This window comes from Pinus tabuliformis, chromosome 6 (assembly GCF_031772625.1).
Source record: "Pinus tabuliformis cultivar Carrire ecotype Pingquan chromosome 6, CPIR1, whole genome shotgun sequence".
Classification (NCBI taxonomy): domain Eukaryota; kingdom Viridiplantae; phylum Streptophyta; class Pinopsida; order Pinales; family Pinaceae; genus Pinus; species Pinus tabuliformis.
In genome coordinates this window covers 326,334,771-326,357,008 of record NC_142292.1, presented here as the reverse complement: position 1 = coordinate 326,357,008, position 22,238 = coordinate 326,334,771, and the positions used below count along the sequence as shown (strand labels likewise).

At 36.2% G+C, this 22,238-nt stretch overlaps 1 protein-coding gene across 1 annotated transcript in view; it reads left to right on the top strand.

The window, feature by feature from the left end:
- LOC149258620 (uncharacterized) overlaps positions 1 to 21,836 on the top strand; it is a 104,772-nt gene extending 82,936 nt beyond the window's left edge. Inside the window, exons 3-6 of the mRNA XM_089415602.1 lie at positions 20,101 to 20,236; positions 20,324 to 20,489; positions 20,626 to 20,746; positions 21,240 to 21,836. Of these exons, the coding sequence (XP_089271728.1) occupies positions 20,101 to 20,236; positions 20,324 to 20,489; positions 20,626 to 20,746; positions 21,240 to 21,291 (475 nt within the window). The 3' untranslated portion in view covers positions 21,292 to 21,836. The remainder of the gene's footprint in view (positions 1 to 20,100; positions 20,237 to 20,323; positions 20,490 to 20,625; positions 20,747 to 21,239) is intronic.
- The last annotated feature ends 402 nt before the right edge of the window (positions 21,837 to 22,238 follow it).

Genomic DNA, 22,238 nt, shown 5'->3' with positions numbered 1-22,238 from the left:
TTGTATCAATTCCATTATTGGGCCATCTTGAGATACACAAAGAACATATTGCATATAGAGCAGGCCATCAAACTTTTATTTTGACTACTTATTGTGGGCGGTGAAGACAACTGCAATAGTTTCTAAAATATTCATTATACGCAATATGTGTTTCCATTCTCTAAATTCAATCCCTTTGCCTCCATAATTGCGATTAAGGAAAAGCGTGGAAGGACAATTGAGATAATTTCCATTTTTATCAGCAACTCCTTTCTTGTACTTAAGGACTAAATATGACTGTTAGATACATCATCAACTTGACATGCGTGTTATTCAATTTGGTTATGTGAATGCAAGAATGGTAGAGGTCTATGTTTTGAATAGATGATGGTTGATGGTCCTCAACAAGAAGATAGTTTCTCAATATTTAATCAAGTTTGTCAGATACTTGTAATTCTTTACGACTATGAATATTTCATAATAATATGCTATTGGGATTTATTATTGGGTCAAGATTGCCGATTTGCATACTCCGAACTTATGAGTTTGTGACTTGTACATGATCTTATGAGTTTGTGACTTCTTCATGATCTTATGAGTTTGTGACTTGTCTATCCATAAAAAAGACATTCCATGTGATGCACATCGGATGATAGATAGTTAAGAAAGCATTAGTTAGCCTTAGCATGCACTTGTAGAATCTGACTGTCTATCTTACAATAGTTTGGTAATAAAGCTCAAGGTAAACAATATTAGACATTAATGCCACACATTAGGATTTGTAAGTACAAAAGCAAGAGTGTGTAACGAACTATCTTTGTATTGTGAGGACCACATTGCGTTATAGAGAGAATGGCATATGCCCGAGGAATTTTTGTTGCCAAGTTTCAGAAGAAGGAAACAACTCGAAGCTAGAATTGTATGAAGGGAAGAACTGAGGCAAGAAATAAATCAATATCACAAAAGAAGTTGAGAGTAGAAGGGTAGATCAAATTGAGAGAGATCTAATCCAACCTAGATGTAACGTCAATGACTGGAAAGATCAGATTATGCAGCTGTTGCAGAGGACGATCTCAACTGGAGTCACTGTTCATGTAGAACTCTCATCAACAGAATTCCAAGTCTCAGTGCAGATATGACTCTGCAAACACAATCAGATGATGAATTAAATTAGGTGCAACCATTGACTCAACCCCTAAATGCAGCCTGCATGATTGAGACCAAAGAAATTATTATGGTCAACGGAAGCATCTATTGCAGGGAAAAACTAGACCATGAGGATATGTTGTGGGTTGCATAAGTTGCGCAATAAAAAAAAGTTGCAGTTCATGATGTAAGAAAGTTGGAAGGTAGAAGCGAGAACCACAAGGTTAGGTTGTGGGCCGTTAAAAGCACCGAAAGTTTAGGTTGTGGGCTAGTTAAGTTGCAGATTAATAAGTTTGCTATAAGGCTGTGTCTTACAACCTTCGGTGTACCGCAAGGTTATATTGTGGACCAAAGCACGTCACATGAGATTTTAGCACTGCAAACTGTAAAAGTTATGATATGTGTGGTACAAGTCCATTGGAGGAGATTGTGCCAGTAGGAAAAGAGGAAAGATAAGACTTAGAGCTGGAAGCTAAAGGGCTAGAAGATGAAAGATCTATGTAACTGATATACTTCTAATTGGTGAAATATTTCAAAGTGGGTTTAAATTTTGTGATTTTTTGTTTTCTGTGATGTTATTTGCTTTGCATGGAATGTTGCATTGGTTTTATAAGTACTGTTATTCAATATATGATCTATGTCATTCCCTGCAATGGATGTACCAAGGATGAGTTGACTATTTAAAAACCATTATTTGGTTCCATTACCAACATTTGAAGAACTATTAATTTGTTCTTGTTGAACTCACAAAAATAATAGGCAAGATTTAGATAACTCCCATCTCTACACCGTTTCTTCTAGTAACGACCTCTTCAGAATCTCTATCGTCCTAAAGCGAAGAGTTCCCCTCTTTGTTAAATTGAAGTCATAAACAAGTATGTTAACGTCCTCCAATTTTAAGAGGTCTGTGCGACGATGATTTATATTTGTACCCTTTCTTTTTCTCTTTCCGCCAATTTTTTTATCAACTACCTTCTCTGGTTTGTACACACCATTGAATTTGTGTGTATTTGTGGCATACCAGTGGATTTCAACACCTGCAACATCTTCATTTTCTGTAATGACCTTTGTAACATTAGTAACCTAGAATGGATAACCATTGGCATCTCCATCTGCTAGCACTGCGATCATGCAACCCTCTTTTATATTCTGCACTGAACCACTGTAAAGATCTTCCATGGATTCACGTTGTGCACGAGATGTTCTGGAGCTAATATACATTTATCTTTCCTCTACCTATGAAAAATTAATAATACCTTGAGATTGTTGCTGTTCAACAATGTTTCTTTTCTCATGTTCATTTGACACATTTTGTGGCCAAATAAATGGAGTTTTCAAAGGTATATCTTCATTTGTTGTTCTTGAAATGATATCACTTTGATTATTGAAAAAAGACTCCCACCAAACTGAATCAACAATATCAAAGTACTCATATGTATATCTAATACATTTTTTAATTTCTTCCAGGCAATCAAAATAATTTATATCTCTATTCTGCCTGCGTGCATTATGAACTTCAGCAACTGATTGTAATAACAATATATTTGACACAAATATTGGATGATCTGGAATGAACTTAAAAAATGCCAAACCTGATGATGACGCCCATTCTGCAGTAGTTGAATACTTCTTGCCCCATATTAGTGTTTTCCCATCAATTTTTTTGATACGAAATTGATGTTGGAAGCTAATGTCATTAAGTTGTTCAATGCATTTCTCCTCACCATGTGATCCCAGAATAAACCTTTGCATGTCAATAGTTTTTTTCCAACACATCAAAAATAGGCTCCGACATTTATGATTTCTTAATATTCAATTAATGATGGAAAACTCCCAATTAATGTGACTGAAAAACGACTAAACATCTGATCAATATGGTCATGAGTGTGCCCAACAAGAAGGAAACCAACCTTTACCTTCTGAAAAATTATCAATTCAACAAGCATGTTTAGATATCCAAAAACAATCTGATTTTGTTTTCATGACAAGTGTTGTCCAATTGTAGATACAAAACTTCAGGAAGATTACCAAACCAATGAGAAAACACATCATGAATTATGGTTATTGTTAGATTTGCATCATTATGAATATTTGGAGTTGTGAAGTATACCATTGGCAACATTTTCCCATTGAAGACCATACAACTGACCAAGTGATACTGAATAACATTTTCCTCCTGTAATTTTTGGGTGTGGGAACAAAATGTAGTAGAAGTGTTTTTTTTTGGTCCATACCATCATTATCAAACCCAAATATTTATTTGGATTATGATAACACTTCTTTCATTGCTTGTACAACTTTTTCCTTTCACTTGTTTGTTGTTCGCGATGCTCTTGAAGCACTTTGATTATTGACTCTACACAACATAAAAGAAAGTCATTAATAAATACATTTTCATAGTTGATGACTATACAATTTTAAAAATTAATGTTATGAATGCTTACCTCTTTTTGCCCCTTCACATTTATCCCTTTTTGATTTAAGAGAAACACATGTAATGCAAACCCCCATCCTTGTCTTCTTAGGAATATGGACATTGTTGAATTCTTTCTTCCATATCTTCACAAAATATTGATATGTAATAAATCGACCATTTCCTTCAGCACCTTTTGCATATTCTTTGTATAAGTTGTAGATTTATTGTCTTGAGAAATTATCTGGAATATGCATTGTCCCTCTATTTGGCATACAGTCTCCATGCTTTGAAAAGAAGTCTTTCATCCATGACATTGCAGTATTTGATAATAGCCCAAACTATCGTTTATAACATATTTCTGAATAAAATGTGGGATCCTTTTCCAATTTTTCTTGGAAATTACCCATTGAATGAAACATTTTGAAAGCTTTTGTAGAGATAAATAAAGTCCCAATATGACAATGTAGATTGCATGCACCCCACTAAATATGAAATTTGCATGCTTTTATTCATTGACAAATATCTCTTCCTTTTCTCCGATGCAAACTTGAAATCCATATGTTTCAAGCAATCCTTTTGACAACATTCGCTTCAAATGAGAGCACTGATAGAACTTCTTCTCGTGAGATATTCTGCTCTGACCCCTTGTATATCGGCTTATCCTCATGCCGGATACTAGACCGCAACTTCGACATTGTCACCTACAACGTGACCAACTCCCTCTTAAGTTGTACTTCGCTGTGCACAACTCTGATTCATCGACTTCTAAAGTAGCTTAGACACGCTTCAATACCATGTTGAATTTCCACAATCTTGGGTCTAGGTTAGAATCTTAAAATCTCTAATGCTACCAAATCAAGAATCTCAACAAGAACTACTTTGCACAGTGGAAAATATAAAGCAATAAATCACATATGCACAAGTATACACAATTTTTAACAAAATATTGTACAATAATGTACAAACAAATCTTCGTTATATTAAACCAAATATGAATAATACAATAGCAAACTTCGCTGCAACTTCTATGTCGTATCTTGTCTAGCTGGTCCTTCGCTCCAGTACTGCTTACTAGCTACCCGTTAGTCCTTCAAAGGACAACACATCGAGACTCCAGGAGGGTTGCCACCTAACACTGCTGCAAGTCACTTATGCTGCATGTACACTGGCTCATCAATCTACTCTCTAGGCTGGTCACTTCCCGAGCTCCAATTTGTCAGGCTAGCAGTCACTCTAGTCCATCAAGGTGTTGCACTTAGGCACCAATCTTCACCCAACCTTCAACGCTTCTTCGTCACTTCAAAATAGCTTGTCTAAGGTTAGTTTGGGTAGCCAACACACTGCCCTCCACAGATCAATGGCTCCCAATTTTTCTGTTGTAGTGGTTACAACCACCCTCCAAAATTTTGCCTTAGCTTCGTTTTGGAGCTTCCCTACCAACCATCCTCAACAGCATGTCTTGCATTGTCAAGTACATGAGCTTTAATGGTTTTCTAGAAGCATGACAACTTGTGCATGATGGCTTGTTTCACTCCCCTCATAGGTTGCTTCCTCGGAATTGGTCCACTTGCTGGTTGAGAAACTCCCTCAAGAAATTGCACAATCCTGGAGGGGAACCAGTCTTTCCTCCAGAAATTGCGCAATCCTGCCTATCAACCTTCCCAGTGAAAACTGCGCAATCTGGCCCAGCAGGACTACTCAACCCAAAAATTGCGCAATCCTGGGCAGCAGTCAGCTGCTCAGCCCATAAATAGTGCAATCCCTCTAGGCAACCAACCTAGCTCCCTCCCAGAAATGCGCAAATTTATCCCTCAGGCAAGCAGGGTGTTGCATGTGCCATCGGGTTGACTGGTTCCACTCGGGGCTGAGAAAACTTGACTTGCATGCATGGGCTGCTTTTTCTCGATAGAAAAAAGAAACATGCAAAAACATCCCTATATTTTAGGGAGCTATTTTTAGCAGCTGGAGGTTACATGCAAAAATTGTTTTAGAATCTTTCCTCCTAGTGTCTCTTTTTCCTAGAATTGTGGCATGTGCGTCATGAGCCTCAAACTTATTTATTCGATGCTTCAGAGCTCATTTCTTCACATTGATCTTGGAGCTCTGACATCCCACAACGCATCCAGGAGTTTTCGACACATCCAATGCAGCTATTTCCAGGTAAGTTTGCTTAACTTGTCTTTTGCAACATTTCTGTCGCTTTTTGTGTTTTGGCTTGTGTGAGTGATGTCTGCTTGATTTTTGTGAACACTTGCTGTCGTTTGCATCCATATTAGCTTGTACTAGCACTGTTTTAGTTTTCGTTGACATCTCACTGCTGTCTCATGCATGACACTGTTTTGCACGAACGGTCGCCGATTCAACGACTCATTTCACACACATGCATGTTGTTCCATTTTTTGAATCTTGCATTCATTGTTTGCATGCACGACCATTCACTCCTGCTTACACTTGTATTGCTATGCATTCAAATTCACATTCTCTGCTTCACCAAGACAACATTGCATAATGCTGAGAGGGAAGGCTCTGCCTTCCTTCCAGAAAATGCACATTTCTGCCTAGTGACTGTCCTCTAGTCTTGGATTGCGCAATTCTGAGAAGCAGTGACTGCTGGCCCAAAAAATTGCGCAATGCAGTCACTAGGCCTGCAACCCTTGCCAGCTGAAAGTGCGCATTGCGCAATCCCAGTGGCCAACAGGGCAGTCTGGATTGCGCATTACGCAATTCCAGTAGTCAACCAGCCTCCCAGTTTGGATTGTCTTTTGCGCAGTGCCGGCAGCTAGTCTCTCGGCCTCCCAGGGAAAATTGTGCTATCCTTGCCAATGAATCCGCAGGTATGTTGCATGTCGTTCCTCAAGTTTGCTTTGGTTTTAGCTGCCATATTTCTTGCCATGCATGTCGCAATGTCTCCAGATCTAGCAGGTGTTCGTCCGTCTCTTAGCAGTTCAGGATCAATGGCCTCCAAGGGAACATGATCAAATGACACCGACGGAAGCGAAACTGGAGCAGCAGTTGAGCGAGTGTCTACAAGTTTGCCGATCTATGAAGACACCAAGCTGATTGTAGACAAGGACATCAAGCTGAAATGGCAAGAGGTCAATGATGCTTTCTCAGGCACATTTGGTGAAGACCTCGAAGACCACCAAGTCTATGCGAACATTCACAAGTCTAGCTTATGCCGGATTGCATGCAGGTATCCCGTGTTCCCATGCGCGGACATGATACATTGGATCGTCTCACACATTGATCCTGAGACAATGACATTGTCCAGTGTCAGCGGGACGGAGATTGCTACCTTCAGGGCACATGATTATGAATAGATGTATCATATGTCGAGGCCCGTCATCACCATGGAGACACCCTTTAACATACCCAACAAAAATGCCAACTCTAGAGATATCTTGAAGCACTGGGTGAGGGAGCTGGCCAAATTCAGGATGACACCCAACCAGGTCTACAAGACGAAGATACCGTGGAAGGTGTATCAATACTTGGTCATCTTTGCATGTCGCTTGTATGGCCAAGAGAGCACGAAAACCTCTCCACTGAGTTGGGTGATAGAGTTGGACCAACTGGCCAGTGAAGGCAAAGCATGCAACTGGTCTGACATGTTGGCTCACACGCTGAAGGAACAGGTAACAAGAGCTCGAGAGCCGCCCAAAGGTCAGCAAGCTTGAATCTACATGTTCACTTACATCTTGGATGCAATATGTCCCTGTCAGGGGTTTCTGGCCTTGAAGTGGGCATGGACATCGGTGGAGACCTCTGTGAACACTTATTGTAAAATGTTGTCCGAATGTAGCTTCAGAGGAGTTATCACACAACTGTCAGATCATTTTGCCACTCCGGTGTACAAGATGATATTTGAGCAGGATCCACCTTGCATGTCGAAGGCAACAATGGAGGCAACAATGGAGGCACTGATCGACATAGCAGATTGGTATGCCCCATTGTCCACCTTCATACGGATGTGCAACGCGAAGAAGCCTTTGCATGTTTTACCAAAGATTGTCTTGGACAAGCTCGTCATACAGGAAGTATCATACCACATCTCGGCAAGACTGTCAACTAGGTTGCAGCAGAAGAAGAAGGCACCTTGGCCCGCTCTTCCGTTGTAGATCGGGTTATACGAGATATGGAATTTCAAGCATGCAGATGTCGAAGCAGAGGAGATCAAGAAATATCCTTTCGACACCCGGAGCTACAATCTGTATGACCCGCATTGTTTTGTAATAGATCACTGCACGAGAGTACAGTTTCAGTGGATCCACGGGGCGTTTCATTGGGAGGAGGAAGACCCATGGAGATATTGTTATAGATTCTCCAGGCCCAATGAACCGGTCAGCATTGTTGTGGAATGGTTAAAGAAGCAGCATGAAGCAACATCCAGGGGAGCAGCAGTAGCAGAGGTAAACATACCGACACGCGACAAAGGCAAGAGGAAGATTGTCAATAGTGCGGAGGAAGAACAAAGCTGCAAGTTCCGAGCAGAACCACTTGTGCAGAAAGCAGCTTTGGCAATAGAGGCGAAGAGGCAACAATGCGATAGGAGGAACGCGCAAAGGCAGAGAGAAAAATGGAGAATGGAGGAAACAGAGAAGGAGTTGCATGAGTTGAAGGAGCAACTCCGGAAGGAACAAGAGCTGCGCAGACAAGAGAAGGAAGCGCAGCAAGAACAGGTACAACAAGGGGTGCAACATGTACAGACAGATGAAATTGCGCCTGTACAGGTAGTTGACTCATCCGAACAACTGGCACCAAGCAGACAGGGTGAGCAGTCACAGGAGCAGGACTTTGCTCAAGAGATTGAACAAGCACTTGAGAAAATGTATACATACATGGAGCAACAGGAGTTAGAGCAAAACATCGACCTCATGCCTCACCACCAAGAGGTCAACCCACCAACTTCATCGGATCTAAAAGCGGAGCAAGTCCCAAGCGACCAAGGAGACACTGAAATCCTTGGAGACAATCCAGAGGGAGAGATGCACAACATCTCGTTCGATGAGTCCCAAAATAGAGTTGTGCAGTCTCGCAGATTGTCGACTCCGGATGATCACACATCTCCTGCGCAGTTGATGAACGAGTGATCGTGTCTGACGTGCGCAAGCATCTAGCAGCATTGGCCGATGCTACTAGAGCATATGCCGAAGCCACTAACTCGAGTGTTTGCTTCCTGATAGCAGAGAATGAGTGAATGGCTAAGGAGTTACAGACGACCAAACAGGGAGGGGAACTAGTTATAGCATCCACACTAGCAGAGTTGAAGAAGGCAATACTGGATGAAGTATTATCCCTTGACACAGTCATGCGGGCATTGTATTCCAAGTTTGGTACCGTGTGTAAGGCAGTTGTCCACCTCAACGGCTGGTAGCAGCGATCTGCTAGGAGAGCAGGTATCTTGTCAAACGTGCATGCTGCTGTTGAATACATGAAAACATGGACAATGAGATACAAGGGAGCCCCGTTACACTTGCCCAAGATGATGAATCCCAGAGCGGTCGAGTTGAAGGCGCGCATCCAGAGTCAGATCCGGAACTATGAAGATCGCTCGCAGCTCATCACTAGTTTGCAGGCTTTCCATGCATGGGTATTCAGGAGCATGGATGTTGTTGTGTGCGCATATGCGATCCCATCTATTGAGACACTCACCCAGGCAAAGACAAAGGCACAGGTCTGACTGGAGCTTGATTCGTACTTTGACGAGTTGATGCGCATAGCCACTAGCCCAAACTTGGTGATCAGTGCATACACCATGCATCAGTATGTCGCAATGTGGAAAAAGTCGAAGTCGAGTTTAATTCGGCAAGGGTCCAAAAGTTGAAAAACTCGGCAAAGTCGGGAGTTTTTTCGAAAAAGTCGGCAAAATTAAAAAAACACAAAATTATTCATTTTTTTTTAATTTTTTTTTAACATCTAGAGTATCCACAACATCAAATAAATGCATTTCCACATAAACATGTAAAGAAAGCTAATATATAAAATGTATATGAAGTCTAGTGCTACATCACATATCAAAATAGTGAATCAACTCCTGAATTTTGAGTCCTGTCTGAGTCTCAACTCTCAAGAGTCAAAATATCAACAAAAAATATAATAAATGTACATCATGAGTCATCTAAAAGTCATCAAGTAATCACTAATCAGTCACTGAGATCCTCTTCCCCTTTTACGGGAATAGGGAATGGCTTTACCTTTTCCTCTAGAGGAAGAAGACCCTGCCCCTGGGGATACAAAATGAAATGGACCGAATCGTCCTCTAGAAGCCGATGGAAGAGGTGGCCTCTGTGCTACGATGCCGCTGCTGCTGCCCACCCTAGGTGGTGTCACCTCCTCCTCAGCATCCTCATCCAGCTCTGCTACTGCCTCCTGAACCTGATGTTGCTCCGCCTCCTCCTCCTCTATCTCTGGCTCTCCCTCCTCTGCAACTACTACATCCTCTAGATCCACACCTAACCAATCCGGGATCGTGTCCAAGATCGGCCTCTCAGTCTCGGCTCTCCATGCAGCGGTGGTATCAATATTGTCCAATGAGATGGCTTCCACATCAGTAGGTTTCTGAAGTTGTCTCACCCACAATCGAAGATTGTAGTAGACGTAGACCATGTCATTGAGGCGTTGGGACTCCAATCTGTATTAGTGTCATAGATTGTAAATTAGTACTTAGAAAATTTAAATATTAAAATTAATCAAACGAATTCAAAAAATTAATTTGAAATCTTTTTAGTTTTTCCCTGTTGCGCTTTTTGGAGTGCATTTTGTCAAATACACTCCAGTTGTGCTCACACCCAGAGGAACTGCATGTTTGGCTGAGTACTCGAATGGCAAGCTTTTGGAGATGGGGTACTCTGGCACCATAGCTTGTCCACCAAGCATCTACAAGTTAAAAGAAAAATGAGAAACATAAAAAAAACATTGAAATTCTAAACTTGAAAGTTTGAAACAAACTGAAGCTTACCTGGCATTTTGGTCGTCCTATTCTTAATAGCCATGTTAAAACCAAATGTGCCACCTCCCATCCTATAGACCTCCATTTCTTTAGAAATCTCCTCACGTTCTTGCTCAGATGACACCATTCTCTCGACACAAGTGAAGAATCCATCCATCACCTCGGCATCAAATCTGAAACCACAAGCATAAGAAAATGCAGGGTTGAGGTAGACACCTGTAGCATGAATGGGGCGATGGAGGGTATTGTTCCATCGCTGATCAATCACTCTCCATATGACCTGTTGTTTCTCTAACCCCTCGTCTCCCTTATCTGCATAATAAGCACGGATGGCTTCTTTGGCCCTATCCATGGCCTCATACAAGTAGCCCATTGCGGGCTTCTCTCCATCAACCAACCGAAGAAACTTTACCAAAGGTTCTGAAATGGCACACATCTCCTCTACTCCTGCCCAAAAGCTCTGATCATATGAAACTAGTCTGCATATGCCCTCTCCCTTCGGTTTGCGGCTAATAGATAAAGAACGCCAATCCGCTGAGAGATACATACTCTTCACCTTCCACATAGAATTCAACAGAGACCGAAGAGATATGAAAGTAGTGGCAAATCGTGTAATGGCAGGCCGCACCAACTCTTTGTTGTTGGTGAATTTTCTCATCAAGCTAAGCACAGATGAATGATTATAAATAAATTTTGTTATGCCATGAAAGAGACAAATTACTTATGCAGTGAGAACGTTGACTGTGCTTTGAAAGAGACAAATTACTTATGCAGTGGAGAGTTGTTAAGTTCCATATTTATGCATTGTAATATCTGTTCTGAGTTATTAGATTGGATGATTATAATCAGATTGTTCTTTCACAGTGGGAGATTGGATTGTAAACAATATATTTCTGAGTTAATAACTTAATATAACTATATATGCATTTCTGGGTTGAGCTTATTGGCATAACTTTTATTCTGTGTATGTATCTCTTTGAGAAAATAAACAAAAACATATGTATCTCTTTTAGCAAACAAACAAAAACATACCTACAACCTACCTCACTCAAACTGTTCGATGAAAGTTCTCTGGAGTTTGAGACAGAGTACACAAAACTTTGGAAAATTTATTGGGTATTTAATATATCTCCAGGAGGGTATCACTGTATCTTACAATGGTCATAAGTTGCTAACACTGAACAGTGAACACTGAACAGTTATATAATATACACAATACATATAATTTGTTACTTGGATAATGGGCCATGGCTTTCCGCTGTCCGCAGGGCCGCAATGCGCATAGCCATATATGTAATATGAAATATATATTATATATTAATCATAATATACGTAACTTTTAACAGCGTATAGTCTGAGGCTCTGAGCATACCTTGAGGCTTGCGGGCTCCTCTTGAGTCTTGACTCTTAATGCAATGGCAATGTTGCAACTTGCAAATGCACATCGAAAACTTGAAAGTTGAAACCCTCGATTCTCCACAGCGCGGATTCCGCAACAAGCCAAAACACAGTGAAAAATTAAAATGAACGATTTCCGGCTTTTTATGCCCGTGGCCATAAATTTTATAATGCAAACGATTTTTTCAATCGACTCCTGATTAAATTGGGATTAATTCGATTATATCGCGTTTTTTTCGTTTTTTAAAAAATCGTCAAAAAGTCTGCCGATATAATCGTTTAGCCCAAAAAATCGCATTTTTAGGAATAAATCCCGATTTTTTTGGGACTTTTTCCACATTGGTATGTCGTTGGTCCGGCCGCACTCAAGACAATGATGCGCATGCTATCAGCCAAGTTGGACAAAGGAGCCCAAGCAGTGTACCCGGATGCTATGGAGACAAGAGTTCGTTTCCAGAAAGGTGTCACCTTAGAGTACACGGACACCATCGCGGACTACCGAGCTTGGCATCAGTTAGCTATTGTCGACTACCGTGAGGATGTCGAAGAATTGGTCTTCCCACAGTTGTTCGAGTCATAGTGATGTCTTGCATGGCTTGCTCAAGCCTATATTGTCTAACATGGGTACACGTGCAGATTGTATGTAATGTCTTGTCAAGTGGAAGTTCAAGTGTCGATAGTTGGATGTAACAATCATAGAGTAGATGAAGAGTCATGAGGGTAGATGAGCTGTCACAAAGGGGAATGTCAAGGGCCACCCCACCCTTTACTATATATAGTCTCTCATAACTCATTGTAGAGGCTTTTGGTCAGCCAAGCTTCCGATAGGAGTATCTTAGAGAGAGCTTGGACAACATTGTAACGAGCCTTGGCTTCTCCACTGTGCAGAGCTAGTGTATCTCTTTGGAGGAGCAGACGGCAATGAGTAATGTTCCGCTGTCAGAACTAGTGGTTGGTCATGGTTGTATTGTATGACTGTAACTTACACTTCTTAATATAATAGAGCCAACACGTTTCATGCATATGTCGTATTGTATTTCAACTATCTTGTTTACTCTAAATGATATATGTATTTGTTTGCTTACGCATGCATGTGTAGCTATTTTCTGTATATGTATGTTTAAATCTCACTGATATGTGCTGTTGGTTTAACCATCACTTTGGATTGCCAACTTACTTGCCTTCCATGTTGTGATGCATCTTTGCTTGTGTGTTGCCTTCTTAACTCCGTGCTTTCACAGGTTTCCAAGGGGTGCACTCACCTCACCCTTCGTGTTAGAACCGCTCATGCACCTTCATTGACTTAATGCATATGTCACACCCTTGCTACCAACAGGGACATCTTACTTGCCTCTGTGCAAAACCGTGGTTAAGGCGATACCATATGACCCACTGTTGGGACTCCTACACCAAACGGTTTGATGTCTGGTTAGGACTTTTTACTGGGGAGATCTCCTGACATGTTGGCGGGTCCAACACCATCAACACTTCCACTGCAAAATCTGCTCCTATGAAGGCTCTTGATCACCAAATCAAGCCTGCAAATTGGGTCCCACAGGCTGCTAGAAAAACTGATCCAAAACTAGTCAAAACAATGACCCAACACAAGAGAAAACTCAGTCAAAACATCCCTTTTGACTGCTGTTCCAAACTGAAGTGAATCGCTGTGATGAGGCAGTTTGGTTAGGGCTTCCAACAGCCATTTGTTAGCCCACCCAAGCACCCTTAACAACCTCAACAATGTAAACTTTGAAACGGGAACTGATACGACTACTCGTTTTTTTGAGGTAGTTTAAAAAATTCAACCAATTTTGAAAAGTGATGATTTAAAATACATATATATTTTTTGTAGCATAGCTTTTGACACTTTAATTTTTTCTTATGTACATTATTTTTTAGAATGTTAGTGATTTGCAGGCTAATTTTAAAAAGTGTTGATTTTGCATCAGGCCCTATTTGTAGAAGGCTTATTTTTTGACTTTAAATTTTCTAATGTATTAAATGAGAATAATTATTTTCTAAATTTAACAAATTTTTAAGTAGTCTTTTTCTTCATATTTTTTGTTTTTCTTTTAATTTTTTTTTTTTTGTAGTGAGATTTTTATTTTTTTACATAGTTAAAGAAAAATGTTGATATCTTAAAGTTTCAATATTCTACATATTTAGATATCGTTAATTAATTTTTCATTGTACATCAAATAATTGTTTCTAAAAAAACAATAATTTTTAACAATTGACATAAAAATAAACAATTTGAACATAAATATAACAACAAAATTACACATTTTGATAATTTTTTTGCTAGAAATGACATGTCAAAATTTCAATTTTTGTAACAAAAATTTAACAAAAATGGTTAAATAATAGTTTTTTTATTAATATCATGTCAAAAATAATAGTAATTACAATTTTTTTTCAAAAAATAATGATTCATTTAAAAATTAAAGTGAAAATCACATAATACAAATATTGAACATATAACAACATTAACTGAATACTTATTCTTCTCATAAAATGTCAATGTCAAAACATTACAAGTATAACTAATTAATAATTACAAAAAATGAGCTTGATTTCCAAGCATCACTTAAATTTAATCAATAATATCACTTAATCCAAACTCTTCATCTTCTAGAGTATCATCATTGTCTTCTTTCACAATATTTTCTGCTTCATTTTGCTCATTTTCCTTTTTTGATGGATCTTTGATGTTTGAGAATCTCCCAATGTATGCCTTTCCAATCATTCCATCTAATGGTGGTTAAGGTTCTTTTGTCATTTTTGCCACACGTGATTCATTAAAATCCCCTTTCCTCAACCCAATTCCTTGCATTGCATCTTGAAGAATTGAAGAGCATTAATTCTTTGCTGAATAAATTTGCACTGTACTGCGTCTTTTTCAATGGCAATGCAATTTCTTTCTTTTTGTAGGCAACATGCTAGTGTTGTATCTAATTATCAAGCACAAAAGAAATAATGAAATAAATTAGTATAATCACATATAAATTAAGAAAGAAAATATTGAAATTCAATTTTATATATTAAAACTTCCTAAACCTCAGAATAAATCCAAAACCCAATTTCTTTGATTTGAACATAAGTGTATAAGATAGTTAATCAATGATTGTTGTTTTGATAAATTTTAACTATCTCTCCTTTTGCTTCTTTATCTATGTTAGTTTTTTTACAACATCATAAACCAATACTTCACTATGATTCTTTCCATCTACCCGTTTAAGAAGCATAAACTTATAGCTATCATCTTTTTTCCAACTTTCAACATAGATGAACTCACAATCACTTATAATTGATTGATCTTCATGGTTAATAAGATTTGACTTTTGCTTGTAACATGAAATAGTAAACGTTCAATTAATTTGTACATACATGATTTTTAAACATTTATCAAACATACAATTTCAACGTCTTACCACGTAAGCTGCATCTTTGAATTTGTTTTCCCCATGAAGCTTGTCAATAACATTGTCAATTGTGTGTTTGAATGAAATGTTACAAATCTCCATAATGGTGATGATGTGACTTTTACAAATTCTGCAACCACTTTACTAAGAGCTTGATAAGTATAAGGGTCACTATCATAGTCAATGTTTGGGATATTGAAACCATGGGGAAATCTGCAATAATTAGGGAATAATCCCCTTTAGGTATGAGTTTAGAAATGTCTTCACAATCACCTTATATTATTTGATATTGAATAGTGTCAAGCCCATTCCAAATGAAATGAGTAAGAGTTGGATCAAGTTCAACATTACTAAGACGCTGCTTTGTTAGTCTTTTGATCTTAATTTTTTCAATAAAGCTTTTGAAACTATCTCGTGCTCCTTACTAAGATGCTGCTTTCTTAGTCTTTTGATTTTAATTTTTTCAATAAAGCTTTTAAAATTATCTCGTGCTCCATTTGCATCTTTCTTCATCATTAATAAAATAAACATATATATATATATATATATATATATATATATATAAGTTATAAAATAAAAATAGTATACAGATGAATAAAAATGAATATATAAATCAACATACTTTTTTAAATGCAAGATAAAAATCTTTTAGTGTTGATGTAGAACTTGAATCTGTGTAGTTGCGTACAGCATCATCCCAACTATTTTCATTCAACAATTTAACCATTTGTTCTTGTATTTTCATGTAAACCTTGTAATTGAATAGATAAAATAAAAAAATTAATATAATGATATGTATAACAAATACTACAAAAAACAATATGTTATATTTAAAAGAAAATTACAATCTAGAAATAAGTAAAAATAATTCAACAAACTTACTTTTGAAATTCCTCACACATTTCGTCCAATGATAATTTCCCTGACTTCACATGAGATAATATTGTTTTGACAAGTTTTTCATTATTCACTCCTTGTAATGCTCTCCAAGGTGTGATAGTCATATCTTCTGGATGCTGTTTCATTTCAGGATCTGATTTACTGCTGCTACATATGAATAGTTTAGACTTTTTGACCTTCTGGGTTTTAATGGCAATGTTCTACCACATGCTAAAAATCTCATTAATCAATTCCCATATCTCTCTAGTTCTAAATGTCAACTGGAATATGTTATCAATACCTCTGAATATATCAGAATGTACTTTGTTGCCTTTTGAATTGATTTTTCCTCAATTTGATAGCCGATTTCCATACAACATTCATTCCAAAATTCTAGGCTAACCTTTGTTTTATTTCCACTACATTCTTCTTCAAATTCATTATGAATAAATCTAACATTTTGGATGAAAGTCAGAGACATCCTCTACTCATTATCTGTATAATGATCCCATGTCAATAACTTTGCTTCTGTATCCGATAAACCAACATAAATGATACATTTCATTGTTTCAAAACGTGGGTTATTGGGATATTCCTCCATCAATTCCCTTTGAGCTTCTACATGATGGTTTCCCCCAAGCACATAATAATTGTATTCAAAACCTTTTGACTTATCAAATGCTTCTTTGTTAGTTACTTGAACTTGATCAACGAGTAGGACATAATCAACTACATGCACATATGGATTGTATCTCATCAATGTCTTCAAGTTGTGAATATGCAGGTGGTGTGGCTTTCTAATTTGATATTGAAATTGTCTTTTGTTCGACTTATAGATTTGTCTGACATTAATTAAGTTTCTCTTTGTCAAGTGATGTTGAATGACATTTTGTTTTGTTTTAATAATGTCATCCTTTAAATCAGCTCCTGATTTCCCTGTTTTTTTTTGAATTTTCACCAGGATTTCACTATTTGCCTTCATTTTTTGAGAATTATTAACTTTTATTTTCTTTCTCCTCTTTTCTTATAGATAAGTAACATCCTCATCATCAACTAGAACAGAGACATTCTTGGACATTTTTACTTATGGTATTTTATGGCTCTTTTTCCTTTTTAACATCAACTCTAATCTCATCTTCAGTAATGACAACATATTTTTTAGCTTCAGTTTCAACTTCCTCTTCAAAAGTAACATGTCTAGCTTTGCTTGATTTCTCTACTATAGGCATTCTTTGTTGATCCCTTGGAGGTAGTTTTGTAGCACCATGAATTACTTTTTCTTGATTGTTTGCCATATCTTCTTTTGACTCTAAGTAAAAATTGCTAACAACATTCATAATATCTTGCTCTATAAAATAAATGTCTCCCAACATAATTGAAAGATTTTCAATAAAACTCTGTCAAACAAAATATCATATGTCAATAAAAACTAAGTTATAAAAGATATAATCATATAGTTACAATAACGCAAAACACATAAATATAAATAAAAATATTTACGATATCTTGTGCAATCTCATTTATGATTTGCTTACACATCTTTGTAGATTCATCTATCATGTCATACATTGACAATGCAAACTGATATCTAATCTTGTTATGTGACTTGGACAGTTTTGTAAGTACATAAACAACTTGAGTCACTGGTATCAAACATACGTATAATACTTTTCCCAACATCTCATAAATTCCACTATCGTTAGGGATATTAACATATAGATATATCTGTAGATATTGTTCGCCTTTTCTTTCACAAACCATATATGTTCTGCATGCTTCATTTCTTGTGATTTCTTCAAGTAAGAAATCAACTTCTTATCATTTGAGGCACTTGATAGATTTGTAGTTATTAGTTCAGGTTTGGTTCAGTTCAACAATATTTTTTGAGAACCGAACCAAACCTGAGCTAATAACTAGAAATCTATCAAGTGCCTCAAAGGATAAGAAGTTGGTTTCCTACTGCAAGAAATCACAAGAAGTGAAACACATAGAACATATATGGTTTGTGAAAGAGAGAGAAGGCGAACAACATCTGCAGATAAATCTATATTTTGATATCCTCAATGATAGTGGAAGTTATAAGGTGCTGGGAAAAGTACTAGACATGTGTTTGATACCGGATACTGAAGTTGTTTATGTATTTACAAAACCATCCAAGTCACATGACAAGATTAGATATTAGTTTGCATTGTCAATGTATGACATGATAGATGAATCTACAAAGATGTGTAAACAAATCATAAATGAGATTGCACAAGATATCGTAAGTATTGTTATTTATATTGATGTGTTTTGGGTTATTGTAACTGTATCATTATATCTTTTATAACTTAGTTTTTATTGACAAATAATATTTTTTTGACATAATTTTATTGAAAATATTTCAATTATGTTGGGAGATTTATTTTATAGATCAAGATATTATGAATGTTCTCAGCAATTTCTACTCAGGGTTAGAAAAAGATATGGCAAATAAGCAAACGAAAGTAATTCATGATGTTACAAAACTACGCCAAAGGGATTAGCAAAGAATGCCTATAGTGGATAAATCTAGCAAAGCTAGACATGTTACTTTTGAAGAGGAGGACGTTGAAACTGAAGCTGAAGAATATGTTGCCATTACTGAGGATGAGATTAGAATTGATGTTAGAAAAGAGAAGAGCCATAAAAACCCAAAAGTAAAAATGCCCAAGAATATCTCTGTTCTAGTTGATGATGAGGATGTTACTTATCTAGAAGAAAATAGGAGGAAAAAAATAAAAGTTGATCATTTTCAAAAAGTGAAGGCCAATAGTGAAGATTCTAGTGAAAATTCAAAAGAAAGCAGGGAAATCATTACACCAGGAGCTAATTTAGAGGAAGACATTATTAAAACAAAACAAAATGCCACTCGACATCACTTGACAGACAAACTTAATTGAGGGTGGTTGTACATTTAAGCTTAATGTCAGGCAAATCTATAAGCCAAGTGAAGACAATTTAAATATCAAATTAGAAAGCCACACCACCTGCATGTTCACAACTTGAAGACATTGATAGGTACATCCATATGCTCATGTGGTTGATTATATTCTTCTTGTTGATCAAGTTCAAGTTCCCAACAAAGAAGCATTTGATAAGACAAAATGTTCTAAATACAATTATTATGTGCTTGGGGGGAAACCATTCTGTAGAAGCTCAAAGGCAATTGGTGGAGGAATGTCCCAATAACCTACGTTCTGAAACAATGAAATGTATCATTTATGCTAGTTTATCAGATATAGAAGCAAAGTTATAGGCATGGGATCATAATACAGATAATGAGATAAGGTCTGTTACTATCATCCAAAGGGTTAGATTTATTCATAATGACTTTGAAGAAAAATGTGGTGGGAATAAGACAAATGTTAGTTTAGAATTTCGGAACGAATGTTGTATGGAAATAGGCTATCAAATTGAGGAAAAAATCAATTCAAAAGCCGACAAAGTACATTCTGATATATTCAGAGGTATTGATAACATTTTCCAGTTGGCATCTAGAATTGAACACATATGGGAATTGATTAATGAGATTTTTAACATGTGGGAGAACATTGGCATTAAAAACCAGACGGTCAAAAAGTCTAAACCATTGATATGTAGCAGCGGTAAATCAGGTCCTGAAATGAAACAACTTCCAGAAGACATGACTATCACACTTTGGAGAGCATTGCAATGAGTGAAGGATGAAAAACTTGTCAGAACAATATTATTTCGTGTGAAATCAGGGTAATTATCATTGGACGAAATGTGTGAGGAATTTCAAAAGTAAGTTTGTTGAATCATTCTTACTTATTTCTAGATTATAATTTTATTATAAATATAACATATTGTTGTTGGTAGTATTTGTTATACATATCATTATATTAATTTTTTTTACTTTATCTATTCAGTCACAAGGTTTACATGAAAATACAAGAACAAATGGTTAAATTGTTGAATGAAGATAGTTGGGATGATGTTGTACGCAACTACCTAGATTCAAGTTCTACATCAACACTAAAAGATTTTTATCTTGCATTTAAAAAGGTATGTTGATTTATACATTCATTTTTATTCATCTGTATACTATTTTTATTTTATAACTTATACATATATTTGTTTATTTTATTAAAGATGAAGAATGATGCAAATGGAACACCAGATAGTTTCAGAAGCTTTATTGAAAAAATTAAGATCGAAAGACTGAAAAAGAAATGTCTTAGTAATGTTGAACTTGATCCAACTCTTACTCATTTCATTTGGAATGGGCTTGACATTATTCAATATCAAATAATACAAGGTGATTGTGAAGACATTGCTAAATTCATACTTTAAAGGGATTATTCCCTAGTTATTTCAGATATTCGCCATGGTTTCAATATCCCAAACAGATAGTGACCCTTATATTTATCAAGCTCTTAGTAAAATGGTTGCAGGATTTGTAGAAGTCACATCATCACCATTATGGAGATTTGTGACATTTTATTCAGACACACAATTGACAATGTTATTGACAAGCTTCAAGGGGAAAGCAAACTCAAGGATGCAGCTTACATGGTAAAACATTGAAATTGAATGTTTGATTAATGTTAAAAAAATCATTTATGTACAAGTTAACTGGACTTTTACTGTTTCATGTTACGGGCAAAAGTCAAATCTTATTAACCATGAAGATCAACCAATTATAAGTGATGATTGTGAATTCATCCATGTTGAAAGTTGGACAAAAGATGATAGCTATAAGTCTATGCTTCTTAATCGAGTAGATGGAAAGAGTCATAGCCAAGTATTGGTTTATGATGTTGCTGTAAAAAAACTAACATATGAAGATAAAGAAACAAAATGAGAGATAATTAACATTTATTAAAAACCACAATTATTGATTAACTATCTTATAGACTTATGTTCAAATGAAAGAGATTGGGTTCTGGATTTATTCTCAGGCTCAGATAAATTTTATTATATTAAATTGAATTTCAATATCTTCTTTCTTAATTTGTATGTGATTATACTAATTTACTTCATTATTTCTTTTGTGCTTGATAATTAGGTACAACACTAGCATGTTGCATACAATAAGGAAGAAATTGCATTGCCATTGAAAAAGACCCAGTGCAGTGCAAATTTATTCAACAAAGAATTAATGCTCTTCAATTTCTTCCAGATGCAATGCGAGAAATTGGGTTGAGGAAAGGGGATTTTAATGAATCACGTGTGGCAAAAAAGGCAAAAGACCCTCAACCACCATTAGATGGAATGCTTGAAAAGGTATACATTGAGAGATTCGCAGACATCAAAGATCCATTAGAAGAGGAAAATAAGCAAATTGAAGCAGAAAATATTGTGGAAGAAGACAATGATGAAACTCTAGAAGATGAAGAGTTTGGATTACGTGATATTATTGATTAAATTTAAGTTATGCTTGGAAATCAAACTCATTTTTTGTAACTATCAATTAGTTATACTTGTAATATTTTGACTTTGACATTTTATGAGAAGAATAAGTATTCAGTTAATGTTGTTATATGTTCAATATCTGTATTATGTGATTTTCGCTTTAATTTTTAAGTGAATCATATTTTTTGAAAAAACTTGGATTATTATTATTTTTTGACTTGAAATTCATAAAAAAACTATTATTTAATCATTTTTTGTTAAATTTTTCCTATAAAAATTGAGATTTTGACATGTCATTTCTAGCAAAAAATTATTGAAATGTGTAATTTTTTTGTTATATTTATGTTCAAAATGTTTATATTTATGTCCATTGTTAAAAATTATTTTTTTTAGAGACAATTATTTGATGTGCATTGAAAAATTAATTAACGATATATAAATATGTAGAATATCGAAACTTTAAAATATCGACATTTTTCTTTAACTGTGCAAAAAAATAAAGATCTCACTACAAAAAAAAATTAAAATAAAAACAAAAAAATATGAAGAAGAAGACTACTTCAAAAATTGTTAATTTTATAAAATAATTATTCACATTTAATACATTAGAAAATTTAAAGTCAAAAAATAAGCCTTCTAAAAAAAAGGCTTG